General features: G+C 38.5%; 1 protein-coding gene across 1 annotated transcript; it reads right to left on the bottom strand.

The window, feature by feature from the left end:
* Positions 1–1,494: 1,494 nt before the first annotated feature.
* LOC127783640 (ubiquitin-conjugating enzyme E2-17 kDa-like) lies at positions 1,495–4,538 on the bottom strand. The gene is made up of 3 exons (XM_052310831.1): positions 4,363–4,538; positions 3,102–3,319; positions 1,495–2,019 (listed from the first exon to the last, which is right to left on the bottom strand). The coding sequence occupies exons 2-3, from the start codon at positions 3,315–3,317 to the stop codon at positions 1,789–1,791; spliced, it is 447 nt and encodes a 148-aa protein (XP_052166791.1). The 5' UTR covers positions 3,318–3,319; positions 4,363–4,538; the 3' UTR covers positions 1,495–1,788.
* Positions 4,539–20,914: the final 16,376 nt, after the last annotated feature.

Genomic DNA, 20,914 nt, shown 5'->3' with positions numbered 1-20,914 from the left:
TCATAGGATGCTTGAAACCATCATGATGAACAGTTGATTTTAAAAAAAATAATTATGTTTATTTACATGGTAGACAAAGAGGAGTGCCATGGAAGGGGAATGAATTATTGCTACACAAGGAGTGGCTCAACTGGTGCCAATGACTGCTGCTCTGCAGCCTGGCAATCCCATCTGTAGACAGCTACAGGTGCCAGTATAATCATCTTGCAGGCCAGGAGTATATATACATATACTACTACAGGTATATATACAAATGTCACAGCCTTTTTCCCCTACATAGTGGCTACAGGTATACCAAATAAAGGACTCAACATTGTTTATTTATAAACAAAGGGGAGAGAGGAAGAAAGAGTTTAGCCTTCAAAGCTCCATCGTTTGCTTGTGGACTCCACAATTAAAATTCGAATTTTCAAACTTGACTTTCATGTTTTTTATTGTAGTTTATTTTTCAGGCTTTAAATCTCTAGGAATACGCATATATAAAAGTTTTACTCATAAATTATTTTTAGTTGCTTCATTTATTATTCCAGCAAACAATGGGACACAATTCACCTTAAATCCTTAAATTGTATATTGTGAAGTCTTAACTGATCTCTAGTCTAATCTTCTTTTCCTCTTGTGCTATCACATTCGTACTTGCTGACAAGCTATGTGTATCAGGTATTGATGTACTGAAGAACTGATAAGACCAAACAGGCTGGTAGGTCATCAACTGCAAAAATTGTCTGTTCCTCACAAAGAAAGGAAGTGCAGGCAGTGGCTTTCTACTTCTTCTGCAGAAGAAAGCTAAGAGAGGCTTGACACCAAAAAGCAGCTCTGTACAAGAGTCAAGAAGCATGGGCACACACATCTTTAGATCTCACTACCACCATGGCAGGCACTGTCATCCTATCACTGAGGTTTGCCAAATATCAGCAAGGCTGCAGACTGACAAGCATAGTCAGCAATAAATCAGTGCCAATTGGCTAATTGTCATACCTTCTCATGATCTCATCTAAGCAGTGGTTGCAATATGCATTTTTAGATAATGAGAATGTATTACATCTCAGGCCTCTGCCATAAGGCACACAGCCAACGAGTTTGCAAATACGGATGGACTGAAGAAAGTTCAATATACATGCCAGATGATGACAAAGAAACACATTATATTTGTTAATGGAGTTCAGCTGAAACATACATCTTCGGCTTTGATTATATTATGTGCACAGTTCAATTACTGTCTTACTTGAGCCAAGAGCAAGAGATGGCTTGATTTGGATCCAATGGTGCTTGATAATACACATATAACATACTTCCTCTGTTTTACAATGTAAGTCATTCTAGCATTTCCTATATTCATATTGATGTTAATGAATCTAGACATATGAATGTGAGAATAATATATGTCTAGATTCATTAACATCAATATGAATGTGAGAAATGCTAAAATGACTTACATTGTGAAACAGAGGGAGTACAAGCCTGTTGATTCTGAAAATAACAGTAAAGGCATCAGATAGAAATGGACCAAACCGCCACAAAATTATGAAAAATATGTGTTGATGCATACAAGTCTGACTGGCTTCTTGACAAGGTTACAATAATCACAAATGACATGATCACGCACGCTCTTCAGGGTATAAACCAAAGTGTGAATCAACATGGGATTTACAGATGATGCAATTTTGACAGTACTGTACAGAAACGGGCAATTAGTTCAAAGAGACAACCATCTTGGATCTTAACATGACAGTAAACCAACTAGACCCGATTTCTTGCAAGGTGCAACGTTGTCAAGAATGATAGCTGCTAACCCATTGCGTATTTCTGGGTCCAGGCCCTCGCCGTCTCCTCATAACGTGGCCTCTGGCTCTTGTAGACGTGGGCGATCTCTGGGACAAGGGGATCATCTGGGTTGGGGTCAGTGAGAAGAGAGCTGATGGATAGGAGGACCTTTGATATGGTCAATGCTGGGCTCCACTGCTCCTTGAGGATGTCAAGGCAAATGCTTCCATTGGAGTTGATGTTTGGGTGATACACCTGCATCGTCAGTGAAACGATTCATCATTTATGGCATTAGTGGAGAAAAATGACAAATATCACTAACTTCAGAATAATTTATCAAATCATCTAGGCTTTTACGCCAGCGTCATAACAATCTAGTAACTAGCTAGGTGAATTAATACAATGTGTCTTGTTTGAATCTTTCCTGATATTTAGAACAGGATAGCGATACAACTGTTCTTTTCTGATATATCGGAAAGATTACTGCAAACTGTTAGCACATATTGTTATCAATTCTTTGTTCAACTCATTCCTTGAAGAGATTATGATAGTGGGGTCACACTCTAGGGAACCAACATGATTTCAGTTACATCTGGGAATGGCAGTGAATCATTGCTGAGCGCAGACAGATTGGAACTATCAAATATAAACTCCATATTGTCCATTCCAATTTGTGAAGAAGCTATATAGCCTTACTGGTTACAATTTTTGATGATTTTAATTTGGGACTCACCTGGAGAAACATCGCTACATGGCATTTCCGAAGCATGTAACAAAGCATGCAATTGAATGAGAATTTCAGTCTGCAACAGCCTTTGCCCAAGTAATTTGTCAGAAGTGCAATACTACCAGCTCAAGCTTAGAGTCGCATTATAGTTAGGCAGAGCATTTTTCTTATGTTTTTCCCCTGCTTTTCCCCTGTTTTCTGTTTTGTCAACCTTATACTTATTTTTCTAACCCCATTATCTTAATGAAATTATGCAAGGGATCTCCTGCTATCTGGGACACAAAGTGATAATCACAGTAGCAATGTGACAGTAAGAACTGCAAATAATGATTATAAACAGTCAGTATGATTTTAACTATGAAAACAATGATGCTACGGAGAAGCATAAATTTTAGCCAATTTGTGGTGAACTGTGCTTTAGAATTTACACCAGTACATAACTTTTTACTGATATTGACTGATTTATAAATTCTCCTATTCATCTTGAATTTCCAAAGACCGCACTCTACCTTATCTAGTACATATCAATAATAAGGTTAAGAGAAACAATTTAATATAATCAAGAAGTTAAAAAAACAAGAAAGAGAGACAGGTAAAACAAACAACTCACCTTTGTTTGGAAGTTCACTTTTGGAGGCTTAAAAGGGTAGTCAGGGGGGAAATGGATGTTAACAAAGAACACCCCACCAGCGTAGGGGCTGTCGCTAGGGCCCATGATTGTGGCCTGCCAATGGAATAAATCCTCTCCTGCAGGCCCAGCACTGCATGATGTTGGTGGATCCTTCCGCAAATCCATGAGTTCCTTCTGAATCCTTTTGCTTGCCATATCTGGGTAAGTGGAACACAGAATATAATGATTAAGGCAATAATGCACACCAATGTGAATATATTGCACCTTCTTTCAGCTTGAATTTGATAAGATGGATCTCCTCATACAAAATTTTCAGAAGTACTGAATTATAGTTTCAGAATCTGGATATGACTACTAAGTAATTACTACAGTCTATGTACTCAAGAGAAATTCCTTGTTGTCTGCATAGCATGGGTCTCAACTCTCACTAAAAGTTTGTAGGAGTTCACTCAATTTTTGTATGCCACTTTATTCTTTTTGTCGCTTAATATTAATAAACAGATCACAATGCCATATTATATAAGATGACACAAACAACAGACTACAACCAGATGGAATAGTCAAGTGAAGCACAAGCTGATTACTTCAGTATCCAAGTAGGTTGCATCCATAGTGCTATCATCATACAGCTTAGCAAAACAATTTCATGATTAAGGTTATCAAAACACAGAGTTATAATTAACTTACTCAGATTACAAACTACACTGATATAGGTTAAGTAAAATTTCCAAATCATTGACATATTTGTGTTGATTGACATTCTTCAGTAAAACGCCCACCGGCGTCCCACAACCTGTCTGTTTCACCAAGAAACCAAAACCACCAACTTGCCTAAAATTAAAATCACCTTCCCTCCTTTCCCCAAGTAGCAAATCCAATTTCACATTTCCTGTTTAAGAATCTACTCGATTGTGACAGATCACTGGTCAGAGCAAGGCCCTACAGCTCAAACACCAAACTCATCTGAAATTTCAGCAGAAGGAATGCGCAATTAATTCTTTCTCCTCGTTCATCCCCGAGTCAACCCCGACCCCAAGATGACCAAATCTTTCTAATCTTGCGATGGCTACACAACCCCAAGTAATCTTAAGCAAACAAGCTACTTCTATTCAATCATGGCGTGCGTCGCCAAGAACTCAACCAACGTTCAAAACGAAGAAAAAAAAAGAGAACTAAACAGAACAAGAACTAGTACATTTTGAATGGACCAGGAAAGATTTGGAAAGAAACTGAAGATTACCTGCAGACTAGAGAGCTCAGATTAGATGTATCCTCAATCGGGTGAAGAGATTTGGAAGGAATCGGCTGCGGCGACGATCGATGGAGCGTGGGGGATTACGGGATGGGGGCTTAATCGTGGGCTTGTAGGCCTGAGAGACCCTGGATCGAGTCTTTGCTTGTGTGCAGTTGGCCAACTGGTAATTCTTTTTTCCTTTTTTTTTCTAGTGGAATTGCACTTTGCACCCCTTTTCTCACCTTAATTGCATATTGGACCAGGGTCTGCTAAACTTTGCACTTAATTTCTGTTGTTAGATCAAATCAATCAAGAGAAATTTGTTGCCATTGCCCATTTTACATTTTTCCCCTCCAAATCGATATTACTGTAGTAACATATACTCAGGCCTTGTTTAGTTCGCGGAAAGAAAATTTTTATGTTACATTGGACGTTTGACCGGATATTGAAAGGGGTTTTCGAATACGAATGAACAAACTAATTTCATAACTCGCATGGAAACCGTGAGACGAATTTATTAAGCGTAATTAATCCATCATTAGCACATGTGCGTTACTGTAGCACTTATGGCTAATCATGAACTTATTAGGTTCAAAAGATTCATCTCGCGATTTCCATACAAACTGCGCAATTAGTTTTTCATTTTATTTATATTTAATACTATATAGATATAGATGTTTGATGTGATGTTTTTGAAAAAAAAAAATTTAGGACCTAAACAAGGGCCTCATTGTTGGTTCAAAACCAGCAGCAAGGACCAGTTATGAATCTTTGACATCCTCTCAGGGTCGATGCTATCTTCGTAACATTGTATATTTAACTTTTTATCTTTAAAACATTGTCATCGCAGTGATGGGTACTCATCGCTGGTTCAAAACCCAGTATTAAAACCAGTTATAAATCGTCAGCAATTGTTGGTTCAATACCGGCCGATAACTCATCTTCCATAGATTGACCTCTCAATCGAGCAGCCGGTGCCAACTCCTAGGATTTGGACTGAAATGTCTGAAATCCAGAGAATTTCATCCATTTTAGTGAGGTCCGAGACAAAATTTAAATCCCATTTTGTAAATTTTGGTCAAATTTCATTTGGAATTTCCAATTTTTGTCCATTTCAGCGGAGCCGAAATTTTTACGCAATCCCATCACAGAACTTTGCCAACGGCAACGCATTGCGCATGACGCAAACTGGCAGAGTAGGTGTAGTCATGAGGACGAATAGAAATTAACGCAGCAGCAGCTAATCCGATTTTAAATACCATATTTAGCCATTTTGTGATTTTTAACATACAAGAGTCGAATGAGGAACGAAGCAAAACTGATCAAATATTAATATGCATATTCAATAGGAAACTCACAAGATAATTTTTATTACTGACAATAAGTACCATAATATAGAGTGATATGGCTATGTATAAATGAAGCTATTTTCTACTACTTAAAAAAAACAAAAAACAAGACTTACAAAGATTTAAATGACTTAAATGCACTACATGTCTTCAGTGGCAGAGCTTAGTGGAGGCCATCCTAGGTGGTCCCCACCATAGCCATGAACTGTATATAGGGAGCATGCATATGCTCTCAATCTCTCATCTTGGATAGTTGGAGTGTGTTGGCTTAGTTGTTATTGCTCTTTTTTATAGTGTCGCAGGTTCGATACCAGTCCATCACAGTTATTTTTCTATTTTTCTTATTTTTTCTGTTTCTCAGCACATTTCTATTTTTCTTGCTTTTTCAGTTCCTCAGCTCATTCCAGCATAATTGTTTTCTTTTTTTTCCCAGTTCTCAAGTCTTATACTTCCTCCGTTTTACAATGTAAGTCATTCTAGCATTTCCCATATTCATATTGATGTTAATGAATCTAGATAGATATATATGTCTATATTCATTAACATCAATATGAATGTGAGAAATGCTAGAATGACTTACATTGTGAAACGGAGGGAGTAGAATATAATGGTTACTCCATTCCAGCTAAGGTTATTTCTTTCGGTTTAATAGTTTTTGCTAACACTATGCTTAGAATTCATTCCAATCGAAATACTAGTGGTTCTATTCCAACTGACACTGTTTTCTTTAATTTTATACTCCCTCCGTCCCTAAATATAAGAGATTTTGGTTGGATGTGATGTATTTTTAGTACAACGAATCTGGATATCAAACCTAGGATGTATCACATCCAACCAAAATCCCTTATATATTTAGGGACGAAGGTAGTAGCTTGTGATGAATTTTATGAAAGTATTTTTCTTTTATTCTTGCACCGATATGTTTTGAAATATTTTGTCATAGCTATTTGTGTCTTCTGCTCCAATTTGTTTTAAATATTGTGTACTTAGAAATATGTGTCCGCTATGGTCATTTTTATAAGAAAACCAGGATTTTGTGCTCTCTAACACTACTTTCATGCTCAATCAATCATCTAACATAATTGATACAGTATATTTATTTTCTTTCTTTCTTGTTTTGAAAGAGTTGTAGTTGGCCCCTGCTACATTTTAGGTCAAGCTCTGCCACTGCTGCCTTCTGCAATGAAAGAAAATATCAATGCTCTAATATTATGATTCTCTAAATTCCTTTACATGACCTTAGAGCAAGTATAATAGTATAGCTAACTATGGATATTAGCACGTATTAGAGTTAATATATATAATAGGTTAACTATATGGTTGTCTATATTTTTTCTCTTCTCTTTCTTTCTCTATGAATTTAATGTAAATATCTTGGAGCATATGTAGAGCTAGCTATTGAATGATAGTCAGTGCTCCTCACTTTTCTGTCTCTGTTATACACAAATTTATAGTTGGTTTATAGCGCATTATTATCCATGCCCTTATAGAACCCTATACTAGTGGATCACAGGAGGTTCATCATTTTCCTTAAAATATGTTGTTGTGGTACAAAGCTTTTACTTCACAAGAATATATACGATTTAGGATTGTTCATGGAAGATGTGTATATAAAACTTGTCGTGCACTTTTTTTTCCACGCAATCTCAATGTTCTCTAGCCCTTCAATACTATATATTATCAATTCGCTTTTTTAAAATTTAAGTTGGCAATATAATGAGAATGGGTGGATCTAGAAAGAACTTGAGCTCCATCCAAGTCATCAGCTGCACCTAGTATGATGTTCAATCTTGTGACTGAATTCTTGGATGCACCACACCTTATTACTTTGTTTTATTTAGTGGCCACAATGTGCTAGAAACCAATATAAGGCTTAGATTTGTCTACTTAAGAATAAATATGTTTATGCATAATTTGTCTCCTATGATGTGTCGCACAGATAAGCACGATTTTTGTTGTCATAATATTCAGAGATATATATAGGCTAGTTCCAGTATTGTAGATGCAAGTTCCCTCCGTTCTTCAATCTCCACAAGTTTAGTTCTTCTAAGTGTTCTTTTTATTCTGATTTAGTTGAAATCCTGCTCTTGTTTAAGAGAAATGTTTCAGTGCAACTGTGCAAGTGTGTAAGAAACTTGATTATGTCCTTCATTTCTTGTTCATCCAAAAAGAGGCTTTTGATTATGGGCATGATAGGCCCATGTACTGTGTAATACCATCGGGGTTGTCAATAAGTTGAGCTCGAGCAAGCTGGTCTACATATGCTCAAGCTCGAAGCGAACTCGAACAATAACATCAGGGATTAAGCATGTCAAAACAAAACACAAAATGAAAATTAAAATTGAACCGATGAATAATGCTCACAATGATCACAACATGATGCCTCAATGAAAAAACTCAGTAAGAGAAAAAGTGCTCTAAGTCTTTAACTTGGCTTGTCTAATATCATGAGCTCTAAAGCAGGTATTGAGCTCGGCTTGATTGCCAGCCAAACCGAGCTCGAGTAGCCGCTCTTCTTACAGCCCTAAATGCTACATCATAATAGAGGTCCCATGTGATCCATCATGTAGTTTTGGTGGACTAGTTTCACATTAGCAGTTTAACCCTTTTACATGAAAAATAGTAAAATTTTAAGTGATATGTTATGCATATGTGGACTGTTCCATTGAAAAGGAGGATAATTTGGATTTTGAAACTCGGATGTGACTCCATGGTTTTTTAGCAACAATAATATTGCAACATAAACAAGTTAATTAATAATTATGACTGTCATTCTAGTGCCCAGAGCCCATGGCATGCAGTGTAGTAACTTGTAATAACACCCTACTGCACCCTGTCCATAGCAACGCCTATCCCTCTTAACTAATGACATATAGACATAATAATAAAAGCAATAAAAGCAATATTTACACTGCATAGTGTCTCCTATTTATATATAGACATAATAATAAAAGCAATATTTACAGTACATAGTGTCTATTAGTGTGTCCAATAGTAAATAAAAGCAGCTGGTTGGTAGCTTGATAATTTGGAAAAACTGGGTTTCCCGGCTTCTAACTTCTAGTTTATTTTCTAGATTCTATAAGTACAGCTTCTCAGAATCTAGACCAAAAGCTGGATTGTTTGGGGGAGCTTCTAATTCTGGGAGAAGCAACAACAGCTAGAAGCTCCCCCAAACAGCCCCCCTATGTCCTATGACTTCCTCTTGCTCTCATAATTGCATTTTCTTGTTGGAAATTATCTTAAAGATTATTCTTCTCCATAATGCATGTTTTATGAATGTTTAACTTGTTGGTTTTATACCACAACAATGTCTCCTGCAAGACAATGCATTTTCATCTGTCCTTGTTAATTAAGCGTGTCACAATATTAGATCCTACGTGGCATATCAAATAATTTGTGTGGACACTAGTTTACGTGGACCATAGGGAGTCACTATATAAGTGTGAACTAGTTTCTATATTAATGGCTACATAAGTATGCATTTATTTTTTCTTGGTAGGTGTGTATCTTATATGTTAGCTAGCACAATTGGAGGTGATGGGCATAGTTAACGCAAATTTACATATTTTAACTCAATTTCTCACGGGATCATTGTCATATAAGGATATAGGTAACAGAATGTTGGGATTGAACCAACAATCACATCGTGCAAAATGTTGATTCACCATCCAGCAAACAAAATCCATACAATCAGCGCCTCATCTTTCGATAAACATTAAGGATAGTTTCAACTAGCAAAACAATAGTGAAACAACGATGATTACATGCACACTAATTTATGTCTGAAAACTTCCTCGTTGTGAGGAGTAAAAAACTATGGGACTAACCGGTCCAGTCCAAGCTTCCATTATAATCAACAATGCGTATAACTGAAGTCTTCTTTAGAACATCTACAAATAGATCTTAGCAGCAGGTAAATCATCAAGTTATATACTTGGCATCATCAATATCAACCATAACAACAAAACAACAAACAAAAAAAATGCACCCTTCAGTTATTAGCTACTATCTCGCAAACCACATATGCAAATTGCATGAAACTTGGCATAACTAATAATATATGAGTTTCTTCCAAGCTGACAAAATCTGCCCAATGGGACATCGTTTGATTCATCAAACTAACACTCTACCAAATACTCCACATGCTGAAACTGCAGAGACCCGAAATATGGTGCTCTTCTCAATTAATTATCGCACAAACTTAGCAGACTGAAGTGCTCTGAGTTAAGAATGAACTCACCAAGTTTGGTGCCAAGCTGATCACGTTTGAGTCTCCGGTCACTAACTTGATGAAAATCTGGCAAGAACCACTGTACTAGACGAACTCCTCTTCCTCTCTTGTGTTTTTCTTATTGCTCGTTCTTCTCCTAGCTGTTGCACACACACTCTCGCTGCCAATGGGAGGCTATGTATTTTCTTCCCACCACTAAGGAGGCAAGTCATGACTAGCTCATCAATCTAACCATGTCACTATATTCTGTAAGCATTTTGCTATGCGTATTCAAGTCTTTGATGTCAACCAGAGCATATCTTCCTCAAAACTATATATTTACACTTTTTTTAGATAATGATATATTTACACTTAAGTAGAAAAAATGATGCTAGAGAAAAAGAAGGGATAAACCATTGTTAAACAGATGAGATGCCAACTAGAGTATATCTTCCTCAAAATTATATATTTTTCACTTACAAATTACAAAATTTAGATAACACAGTAGGAACATGAGGATCTAGGAAAATAATGTCTCTAAGGCTGTGTTTGGAGGAGGGGGTTGGGAACCCCTCCTCCCCAGCACGCAAAACGAAGTTCATTTTATTGCATGATTAATTAAGTATTAACTAATATTTTTTGAAAATGGATTGATATGATTTTTTAAACAACTTTCATATAGAAAGTTTTTGCATAAATCACACCGTTTAGTAGTTTGAAAAGCGTGCGTGCGGAAAACGAGAGAGGTGGGTTGGAAAAATGGGGTGAAGAACACAGCCTAAGTCAGAGGTCATCCACTTGGAATTTTGGACTGTAAAGATGCTAGAACAATGCTGGGATTTCCCCCAAGGAGAGCGAGAGCACAATATTATGATGCGTGCTTGGTCTGGGTGACAATAGACAACAATAACACCATTGAGATACTGTGCCATTGGGTTTTCTCTACTTTTTGGTTAATAATGCACATTTGAGGATTCATTAATTGTTTATAGATAACAATTCGAATGTGTGCATAGATAATAGTTGGATGCAAGAGAAGAGAAATAGTGTGGAGAACATTTGGTGATAATTGATAAGCAACATCATGAAAGAAGTGATTAGTAGAGTTTGAGAGTTGCAAGGAGCTATATTTGTCCTGAAAAAGCAGCCACATCGTCTTTTTAGGAATCATTTTTTTCCTATCAACAAGAGAAAACACAGCAAATAATTGAAGAGGAACATCGAGAACATTTTTCATGTTCAGTCATGTTACTCGCTAACATATTTGTGATCAGAATCCCTCGTGTTTTTTAACGGAGGGATTAGATGGCAGTAGTTTACGTTTGTTAGAACATTTAGATGGAGCTAAGCATACATTTTACATGATCTATTAGGGCAAAAAAGAACGGCACTGATATGTGAATACGTGATCTTTAATAATGTGCCAATATTATTTGCTTAATCTATATGTTTAGTCTATCTTTGGAACTTATCCTATCGAAGCCTGGTTTGGTTTAGAGGGGATTGAAGAGAATTGAAGGGAATTGAGGGGGAATAATTCCACACCATAATAGGTGTGGAATAAATCCCCTCCGATCCCTCCCTCGTAGGGATTAACCGAACAATGTCTGACAGCGCTCTTGTTGGAGTAACAACACTGGTTTATTTATTGTTGTCTTAAAACTCTTAGAGCTTCTGCGGCCTCTTAAAATATAGCCCAAGCTATGGCTCTTCTTCCCCTCTCAAATTCCTTAGGCAACTGGCTGGCAGCCGGCCCCTCTACAAATTCCAACTTGAAAAATTCAGTCTATATACAAGTATTGTGATAAGAATGGAAGGTGTTAGGAAGAAAATCAACACGTCAAGTGTTGGTCATCATCTCCAACGAGCACACGACATTACATGTTCTTCCCGTCGATTATCTCCCATGCCCAGATGTTTTACTACTTAGACCCTCTGGGTGAGGTTTAGCACTGTGGTCTGTTGGCTCATCGGAAAGCAGCGGCAACCGGCTCTGGCCCCTGCTATCTGGCAAAGAACAGCATGCAGACATTTGAAGAACAGGACGAGCTTGAGCATGCAAGAACGGTAAGCTGTACCGTGCGGAGGCGACTGTTGGAATTAATGAATGGGCCTTAGCCCACTCGAAGATTAATTCTTTGGAAAATCACAAAAGCCCACCTCATAGGATGGCATGCATGTGGAGTTTAGTACCACCTTGCTTATTCTAGGAGAGGGGGACCTCCTTAAAAGGGAGGATGCCCTCCTAGGCACTTGAAGCATGTGTGGTGGAGAGAAGAGGGGAAACGCGCGCGCTCGCCTTGCCTCACCTGGCAGGGCAGGCAGCGCGCGTGCACGACGTTATGCGTCGTTCGGTTACGCGCAGTAGAGATCGTGCGGGCGCCCTGATCAAGCGACCCTTCTCTATATAAACCGACCCGCCGTCTTCACGCAACACACGCGAAATTAATCTAGGGTTTGCCTCCTACTCTGTACTGCACCGTCGCTCGTAGACTACTCCATCTCGCTCGCCGGCGTGCACCGGCGATCGGGAGAGCAGGTCTCCGGAACCTCTGCCTTCGACGTCCTGCACCGGAAGAAGGCGGCAATAAGGTTTTTGGGAAGCGCTTCGCGCGACTGCTCCCTGTTCGTTCGCGACGGCTCGCCTTCCTCTTCGCTCGCGTGTTTCGTGCCTTCGTAGACGCCTGCGAAAAGTTTCGACCAAGCAGCCGGTCTTTCCGTCACCTCGGTACGTGTTCAATATGTTGCGCATATTTGATCTGTTCATGTTATACTGTGTAGTTTACATGTGTAGATCTAATGATGCGTTCATGCTAGTTTTCATCTGTAATGTCATGATTTATTTATGGAATAGATTAAATCATTATATGCCTATAATCTTAACAGCGACGTAATCGGCTCATGTAGAAGTTAATTTAGAACCCTAGCAACCATTATTTGTTTCATGAGCTATGGGTTTAAAACACGACCAGCCATTTGATTTTTGCAACGACTTTGTATATGTAGAACGTTTACGAAAGGCAGAGGACACAAGTCCTATAAAATTAAGCATATTGTTATATATATATATATATATATATATATATATATATATATATATATATATATATATATATATATATAAAATTTCTGTACATATATAGCATAAATATATATTCTGAAGATGCAAAATATGTGCAAATTAGACATCGATCAGGTCGATGCAAACAAACTAGAGTATTGCATAGTTTCTTCAGTTGCCATATAGTTTGCTGCAATTTTGGTTCCATTAATTATATTTTGCATACCAGAGCCGGGGAAATTCTTTCACCTGTTTCATCAGTTTTAGACACCAGGGAAAATCAATTTTCGCAGGAGGTATGGGAAAACAAATTAATGCTAGAAAAAATGGCATGTCTGCTGGTGTCAAGCTAAAGTGAACTGCGAGTGAGAACAATTTTTGAAGAAAAGAAATTTGAAAATCATGACGACGATGGCAAGCTCCAACCCCGGCCATGGCCTACTCGTCGAGCTGCGTTATCACAGCGGTTGCTGTGTCCATCCTTGTTAGCCTCGCCGTCGTTGTATCCATCCTCCATGAGTGCGGATTGATCTACGCCGAAGGGATGGAGGGCAGAGGTCAGCTCCCCATCAACTAGAGTCGCTGCCAGAGTCGACATCCCTTGGAGTCACCGCCGAACAGAGTTACCACCGCCGGATCCGCCGCCACCCGTGGATGTCGCTGTCAAATAGAGTGGCTCAAGCTCTACCTTCGCCAGTGGATGTCGCCCGAACTCCACCGCCACCAGTGGATGCCGCCGCCCGTGGGGAATGAGGAGGAGACGGGCGCGCCCGTGGGGAACGGAGTTGCCCAAGCTCCGAACGGCGCCGGTGGGAACGAGGCGAGGGAGACTGGAGGGAGATGGAGGAAGAATGGGTATGGGAGGAGAGAGGGGACTTAGCTTGTGGGGTTTGCCCGGTCTCCCCTTTAATATGGCAATTTTTTTCCCCTAAGGGTCCTCTTCAACAGCTATTTTTCGCAGCAGTCACTAATTAAGAGGTCCGCATGCAAAAATAACTCTATTTTTGCAAGCGGACCTCTTAAATGGCTGTCCGGAAAAATTGATTTTCGCTAGCTGTTCGTCCGGAAAAATTGATTTTCGCTAGCTGTTCGTGACCAGAATCTCCCCAATGTATTTCTATAAGCATATATTTTCTTAACCCGCTAATAAAAATAAAAGGCGATGTCATGAAAACTGATTTTTAAGTAGTGCCTATTTAGAGGTAAACAGAATAGTAATATAATGCTTGGACAATAAGCCATATTATATATATATATATATATATATATATATATATATATATATATATATATATATATATATCCCATATGGTAGTTTCGCCTCGATCCTCCCACTGACACTAGTAATAAGATTCACCATACACCCCTCTCCAGAATTATTGAGTTCTCAGATGAAAATTTAGTTTACATAGGAACTGTGGTAGGAACGGGAGGATGAAGGAAGAAATTCTGCACAGTAAGAATCCAGTGCCTAATTCTGCCAAACCTAGTTATTCGTCTTGATGAAAATCGTCGTTAGCAAGGCCGGCAAGTTGTCTCAACGCGATTCTGGCCCCTATTGATGAGTGATGACAAGGTACTGCTGGCCCCAGTTCAAGCATTTTGATGTTCAAATTAGCCGAAACAGATCCTGGTATTTCACGACAGAGATGTTCATCAAAATGTCACTTTTGATCCTTGCCAACAAAAGAAATAATGCTTCATCTTTTGTTATGGGCGATAAGTGATCGGATTGGATATGTGTGGAAGGTGGGAGGGCGTGGCTTGGGTGGCTTGGAGGACCGGCGACCTGTGATGGGCACGCCGATGAAACGAGATGAGAAACAGAGAAGACAGAGATGAGGAAATAGATTAAATCTGACTTATCCCTTGAATGATCTAAACGTGCCTCTTATAGGCTTGCAAACCATAACTAACAATCTGCTAATCAAAAGGAACTAACTCTAACAACTCCCTAAACATCTCACGAGATAACTGGATACTATTCCCCGTCCGGCACGGAGAAGATCACGACGCTAATCCTTTTGCTGTGCCATCACTATCGCCAAGCGACGCCTTCTTGCGTCTTCGTTGGTGCACAATCCCGACCATGACATCTTTGTGCATTTCGACTCCCACAATGGCAATCTCCCTTACAGTCGTTTGAAACGACGAGACTAATTGTTTTGAGTTCTTTTACGGTGCACCTCTTACCATCCTAGAGGTAAGAGGGAAAACAAATCAAAAGCGTTATCTCAATCAACATGTTTACGTTTCCAATGCACTACCTAAACACGAAATCCAGCAGATTATGGTTTTCATGAAATTTGGCATATTTTTTTTACAAACTTAATTTGGAAACCAAAATTTGAGTATGATCAGCACTTGAAATTTTCGGAGCAGCGATTGAATTTTGGTCGAGATATTCTAATTAAATTTTGACAAAAATGCATCAAATTTTATTAGAGAGCATGTAATCCTTCGTGAGTCTGTGCGATGTCACAACTGGTTATAGATAATGGAAGATGAGTAGTACTCTCTCTGTTTCACAATATAAGTCATTCTAGCATTTCCGATATTTATATTGAAGTTAATGAATCTAGACATATATATATATATCTATCTATCTATATTCATTAACATCAATATAAATGTGGGAAGTGCTATAATGATTTATATTGTGAAACGGAGGAAGCAATACACATTTCTTTTTTCTGCATTTAGTGCACCGAGCCAAAACTGTAACAACATGTACGGAGGACTGATGAATCACTACATGGGAATGTATACGTACTTAAATTGTTGTATTTTAGAGAAGTGAAAAAGATAAAATTTTCGGTAGTCATTAATTTTGTAAATATAGAGATATTTTCTTGTTTTGATGGAATCATTGCATTAAGAATTTAATGTAGATTGTACAGATACCATGCGTGTGTGGCTTCGATGCCTTGGCACACTAACAATTTTGATTTTCTTGTTTTATATATATCCTGAGTTCCCGACCATGCCAATTCTTCCCCATTCAGATACTAAGACAACCTCAAATTCTTAATACAACCCACACTACAACCATGGACTACTAAAACGACGTTTTTCTACAAATTGGGATAGGAATGGGAGGATTCGAAAAGGAAAATAGAGCTTTTTTCGGCGGAGGAACACTGCTATCGTGAGACACCATGTAATCAGATGAGCCATGCATGTTTCTAGGTGTCACCGTGCGATTTTTCTGTTTCGATCCAGCGGAATTTAATATCGTTCAAAAGGGAAATATGGCTAACTGCTAGTGACAATGCGCGATTAAGAGATGCAATGCTGCCTCTTCCATTTTTCCTGGTGGAATGACATTTGCTGCATGTTGCCATGTCCGTTTTCTAATAATCGAGTGAATAATTCCATAGCGGGCCATCTATTTTTATCCGGCCTATACCCAGCCTGTAAGCTGTAAGTCGTACCCGCTAACCTATCTGATATGAGTAATTCTACGGTCTTTAAGAAGGTACCATGAGATACCAAAAATTTAGTGTAAAATTTAGTACCTTATGGTACCTTATAGTATCTAGATACCAAGAGGTACCAAATTTACAATAGAAAAAGTGGTACCTTATGGTACCTTCTCAAGGACTATAAAATTGCTCATCTGATATGGTGTGCACACCACCATCGACCTAGGCAGGCTTGGTCTATGCATTAACGCATGCACCGATGCACCGACACCACCATTGCGATCAAGCAGGGCAACACTTTATATGTTTAATTACACGATCTTAAGTGAAAGGCAAATAAATAGTAAGATGCAACTCAAGTAATTATACATAGCCCAAAGTGCAATTTAATATTTTTTTAATATACGACACAACTGAGTTTTTTTTCTCAAAAATATTATGTAGTGTTAGTCTGTTACCTTAATTTATCGCTCATCAGTTTAGTTACTTCAAATGCCTACACTGACATGTCAACATTGTATCAACGGCCCACCATAGGTCATAAATCTAACTACTACCATATCATATAAGCAATTTGCAATGCATATTTATTTGTCTTCGATGCCCCCTCCATTTAAATTTTATATTTGAAGGCACTCTTTGATTGATTCTATTAATAGGAGTTTCGATAGTAGAAAAATGATGGTATAGAAATGGAAAGGATCAAACGTACACAGTTAAACCGAGACGGCAGTCAGAACATATCTTCAATCCAACTATGTATTTTTCACTAAATTGTGGAGAAACACATTGGGAATGGGAAGATTTAGGAAAACAGTGTTGCCAAGTCAGAGTTGATCTAGTTGGAGTCTTCGACTGTATAGCTGCTACAAGTGGAAGCTAAACTGATCGACCACGAGAGTGCTCGCAATAATATGACAATTGCTGGCGACAATAGACAACAAGAATAACAACACTGAGATATTGTGCCTTTTGGGTTTACTCTACTTTTTGGCTAATAATGCACATTTGAGAATTTGTGGTTTATAGATAGCAATTCAAATGTGTGCGCAGATTCTTGTTGGATGCAAGGGAAGAGAAATAGTATGAACAACATTAGGTGATAAGCAACATCATGAAAGAAGTGATTACTTGAGTTTGAGAGTTTCGAGGAACTATACTTGTCTTGAAAGAGCAGTCACCTTACTGTACTTTTAGGAATTCAAATTTTTCTACCAGCAACAGATAACATGAAAAACAATTGGAGAGGAACATCGAGAGCATTTTTCATGTTAAGTCATGTCACTCGCCTAGTAAAGCTATAACATACTAGCCAAGAGCCCGTGCGTTGCAACGTAGACAGTTGAGTTTCTAGCTTATTAAGTCAATTAAGCACACATTTATCAAAAATAGTATTTTTATGATTTTACTTATTGAACAAGTAGGTCTTTTTGAAATTTGGGAGAGCCAACGTGAAACGGAGGACTCGTTGAAGGGTGATGTAACAGTAGAGACTGTGAGACCCAAATATCAATAGGGGTGGTATGGCAGACTTGGACACCACCACCATTTTAATGTAGTATAGATATAGATATCAGTTTCAAAATAGATATCCCCTTGCCCTCATTAGTCGTTGTCTCTCTCCATCCAAAAACATAAGGAACTCTAGAAATTGAGGCGAAAAGTAAAAGATGCTTGTTAAATGAGGGATGAGAGGGTGGTTGGGTGTTAATAATTTAATTGTTTAAAATATTAGGTCACTGATTCAAATGAAAGTGCCACATGGCGGTGTAGGATCGTTTATAGGAGTGCTACGTGGCGGTTTAGGAGCGTTTGTAGGAAGTTAAATGGACTTTTAATATATAATAGATAGATAGATGTAAATCAGAGATTATGCCATCTCATAAAAATATAGCCCGGGCTAGGGCTCTTCTTCCCCCATTGAAATTCATTGAGCACCCAGTGGCCGGTCTCTCCACAAGTTCGATCCAGCTTGAAAATTCAGTTTATATACAAGTGCTGTGATGGGAATGGAAGGAGTTAGGAAGAAAATAAGCACAGAAATTCAGTTTTACAGCGCCTTGCTCTGCCCTTTTCCTTCTTGATTATGTCCTCCGACTGTGCCACATACACCTCCTCGAGGTCACCCTTGAGGAACACTGACTTTGAGGCCGAGGTGATGTACCTGCTATCGGATCTGCTGCGAGAGCGAGCACGACGCGCACGGTGTCAAGCCTCACCACCAGCATGAACACTTCATCGAAGTCCACTCCTTGCCGCTCCACTCCTCGCTTGACCACCTCGTCTGCCGTGTTCTTCTCCGGTTTGAACACCCACTTGAGCCCGATTGCTCTATGGCCAGCTGGCAATGTGGTGAGCGACCACATCGCGTTCTACATGAGGGTTCTGCTTCAACAATGATTGATCAAAAAAATTCTATAGTGCGCTTAGGCAAACTCTACTACAACAAACTACTAGTATAGATTAAATTGAAGTGCATCCTTACACTTTGTTTCATGCCGATGAGCCCAGGCGAGTGACTTGGGTGGCCAGACACTGGCTCCACTGCTGTGTTGGCTCATTGTTGGGAGAGGTCTTAGGCTCTTAGCTACAATGAATACCCGAAAGCTCTGAAAAATCTTATGTAATCTTTGGTAGTCCTTTGTGTATGCCAAAGGAGTATCTTGGAATTTGTTTCGCTCTTGGTTCCATTGTGTAAATTATATACTGTTTTCCACTAAAGGAAAGTACTATTACATTTATATTACTCATCAATTTAGTTACTTCAGATGCCTATACTAACATCAACATTGTATCAGTGGCCCAACATAGGCCACAACAAAGTAAGAGACATTGCATGACCAGCTCACAACATAGGCCACAACAAAGTAAGAGACATTGCATGACCAGCTCATCTATTTAACTTGGTCACCATTTATATAAGCAATTTGTGATGCATATTTGTTTGTCTTAGATGCGCTTTCCATTTAAGTTTTATATTTGAAGGCACTCTTGGTTTTGGATAAGTTGAAAATATGATGATAGTGAAATATAAACGGTAAAACATTGTTAAACAGAGACGCCAACCAGAGCATATCTTGCTCGAAACTATGTATTTTTCTCTTACAAAATTGAGATAGAAACACAATGGGAACGAGAGGACTTAGGAAAATAACGTCTCCGACACAGATTTGTTCCACTTGGAGTCTTGGACTGCAAAGCTGTTAAAACTTCGGATAATGCTGGTAGTTCCACCCGGAGAGCGAGCACAATATAATATGATGCCTGCTAAGGGAAAAATAGAAAACGATAGTAACATGCAGTGAGATATTGTCTGTGGTTTTTCTCTATTTTTTCGGTTAATAATACACATTTCAGAATTTGTAGAGTGCAGATAACAATTTGAGTGTGTGCAAAGACTCCAGTTGGATGCGAGGGATGAGATATAGTATAAAGAACATTAGGTCATAAATAACATCATGAAAGAAGTGATTAGTAGATCATGAGAGTTGCAAGGAACAGGTTTTGTCCTAAAAGAGTAGCCACCTCATTATCATTTTATGAAACCGGCCAGTTACGTTCTTTGTACCAGCAACAGATAGCATGGCAAATAATTACAGTGGAACATCGACATTGGAAGCCATCGTTTGGCATTTTTTAAGCATAAGCGAAACGGTGTATTTACAAATAAAAAATAATTTGTGAATAAAACTTTTATATACGTGTTCCTAGCGATATAAAAGCAAAAGCTGAAAAATAAACTTCGATGAAGAAACCTCAAAATCAACTTCAAATTTAAAGTTGAAAATTGAAATTTTGGCTGATAAGCATAAGCATAAGCGAAAAGATAAGGCTGAATATTTTTTATGTTTATGTCATATCACCCGCCTAGTGAATTAAGTCACTAAGTTATACTATCAGTCTCAGAACTGATATCCCCTTGTACGCCTCTCTCCATCTACAAATATAAGCGGTTTTACTTTGTTTATTAGAAATTAAGGTGGAAAACAAAACTATGCATGTACTCCTGACTAAATGAGGGATGAAAGGGTGGTTGGGAGTAAATATTATATGAGAATTAAAAGAGAAGTGGTTGGTGAGGAAAGCAGTACTCTTTATTCCCATTTGTAGACAAAATTGAAATATCAGAAACACTTTTATTTTCTTACGGAGGAACAAAATATCATCAGTAGATAGAATCCCTTGATATATTTTTGGATAGCGGGACTAGATAGAACTAAAGCATGGGTTTTACAAGAACAGGAGGACAAAAAAGAGGAACACAAACGTGATCTGTAGTAATGTGTGATTATTTCCTTTTTAGACAATCAGTATCCCTTTGACAAGATGGTACTGCTCTTGGTTAACAGCACTCCTGGTTTATTAATTGATGTTTTTTATACACTTGTTTTTTTCCTCTTTAATGTAAGTCAGAGCTTCTACCCGCAGTCTCTTAAAACTATAGCCTTGGCTATGGCTCTTCTTCCCCTCAAATTCCTCAAGCACCCGGAGGCCGGCCTCTCCAAAAGTT

Source organism: Oryza glaberrima, chromosome 9, assembly GCF_000147395.1.
Source record: "Oryza glaberrima chromosome 9, OglaRS2, whole genome shotgun sequence".
Taxonomy (NCBI): Eukaryota; Viridiplantae; Streptophyta; class Magnoliopsida; order Poales; family Poaceae; genus Oryza; species Oryza glaberrima.
Note: the sequence above shows the minus strand (reverse complement) of the source record. Positions and strands in the feature narration are given on the sequence as shown.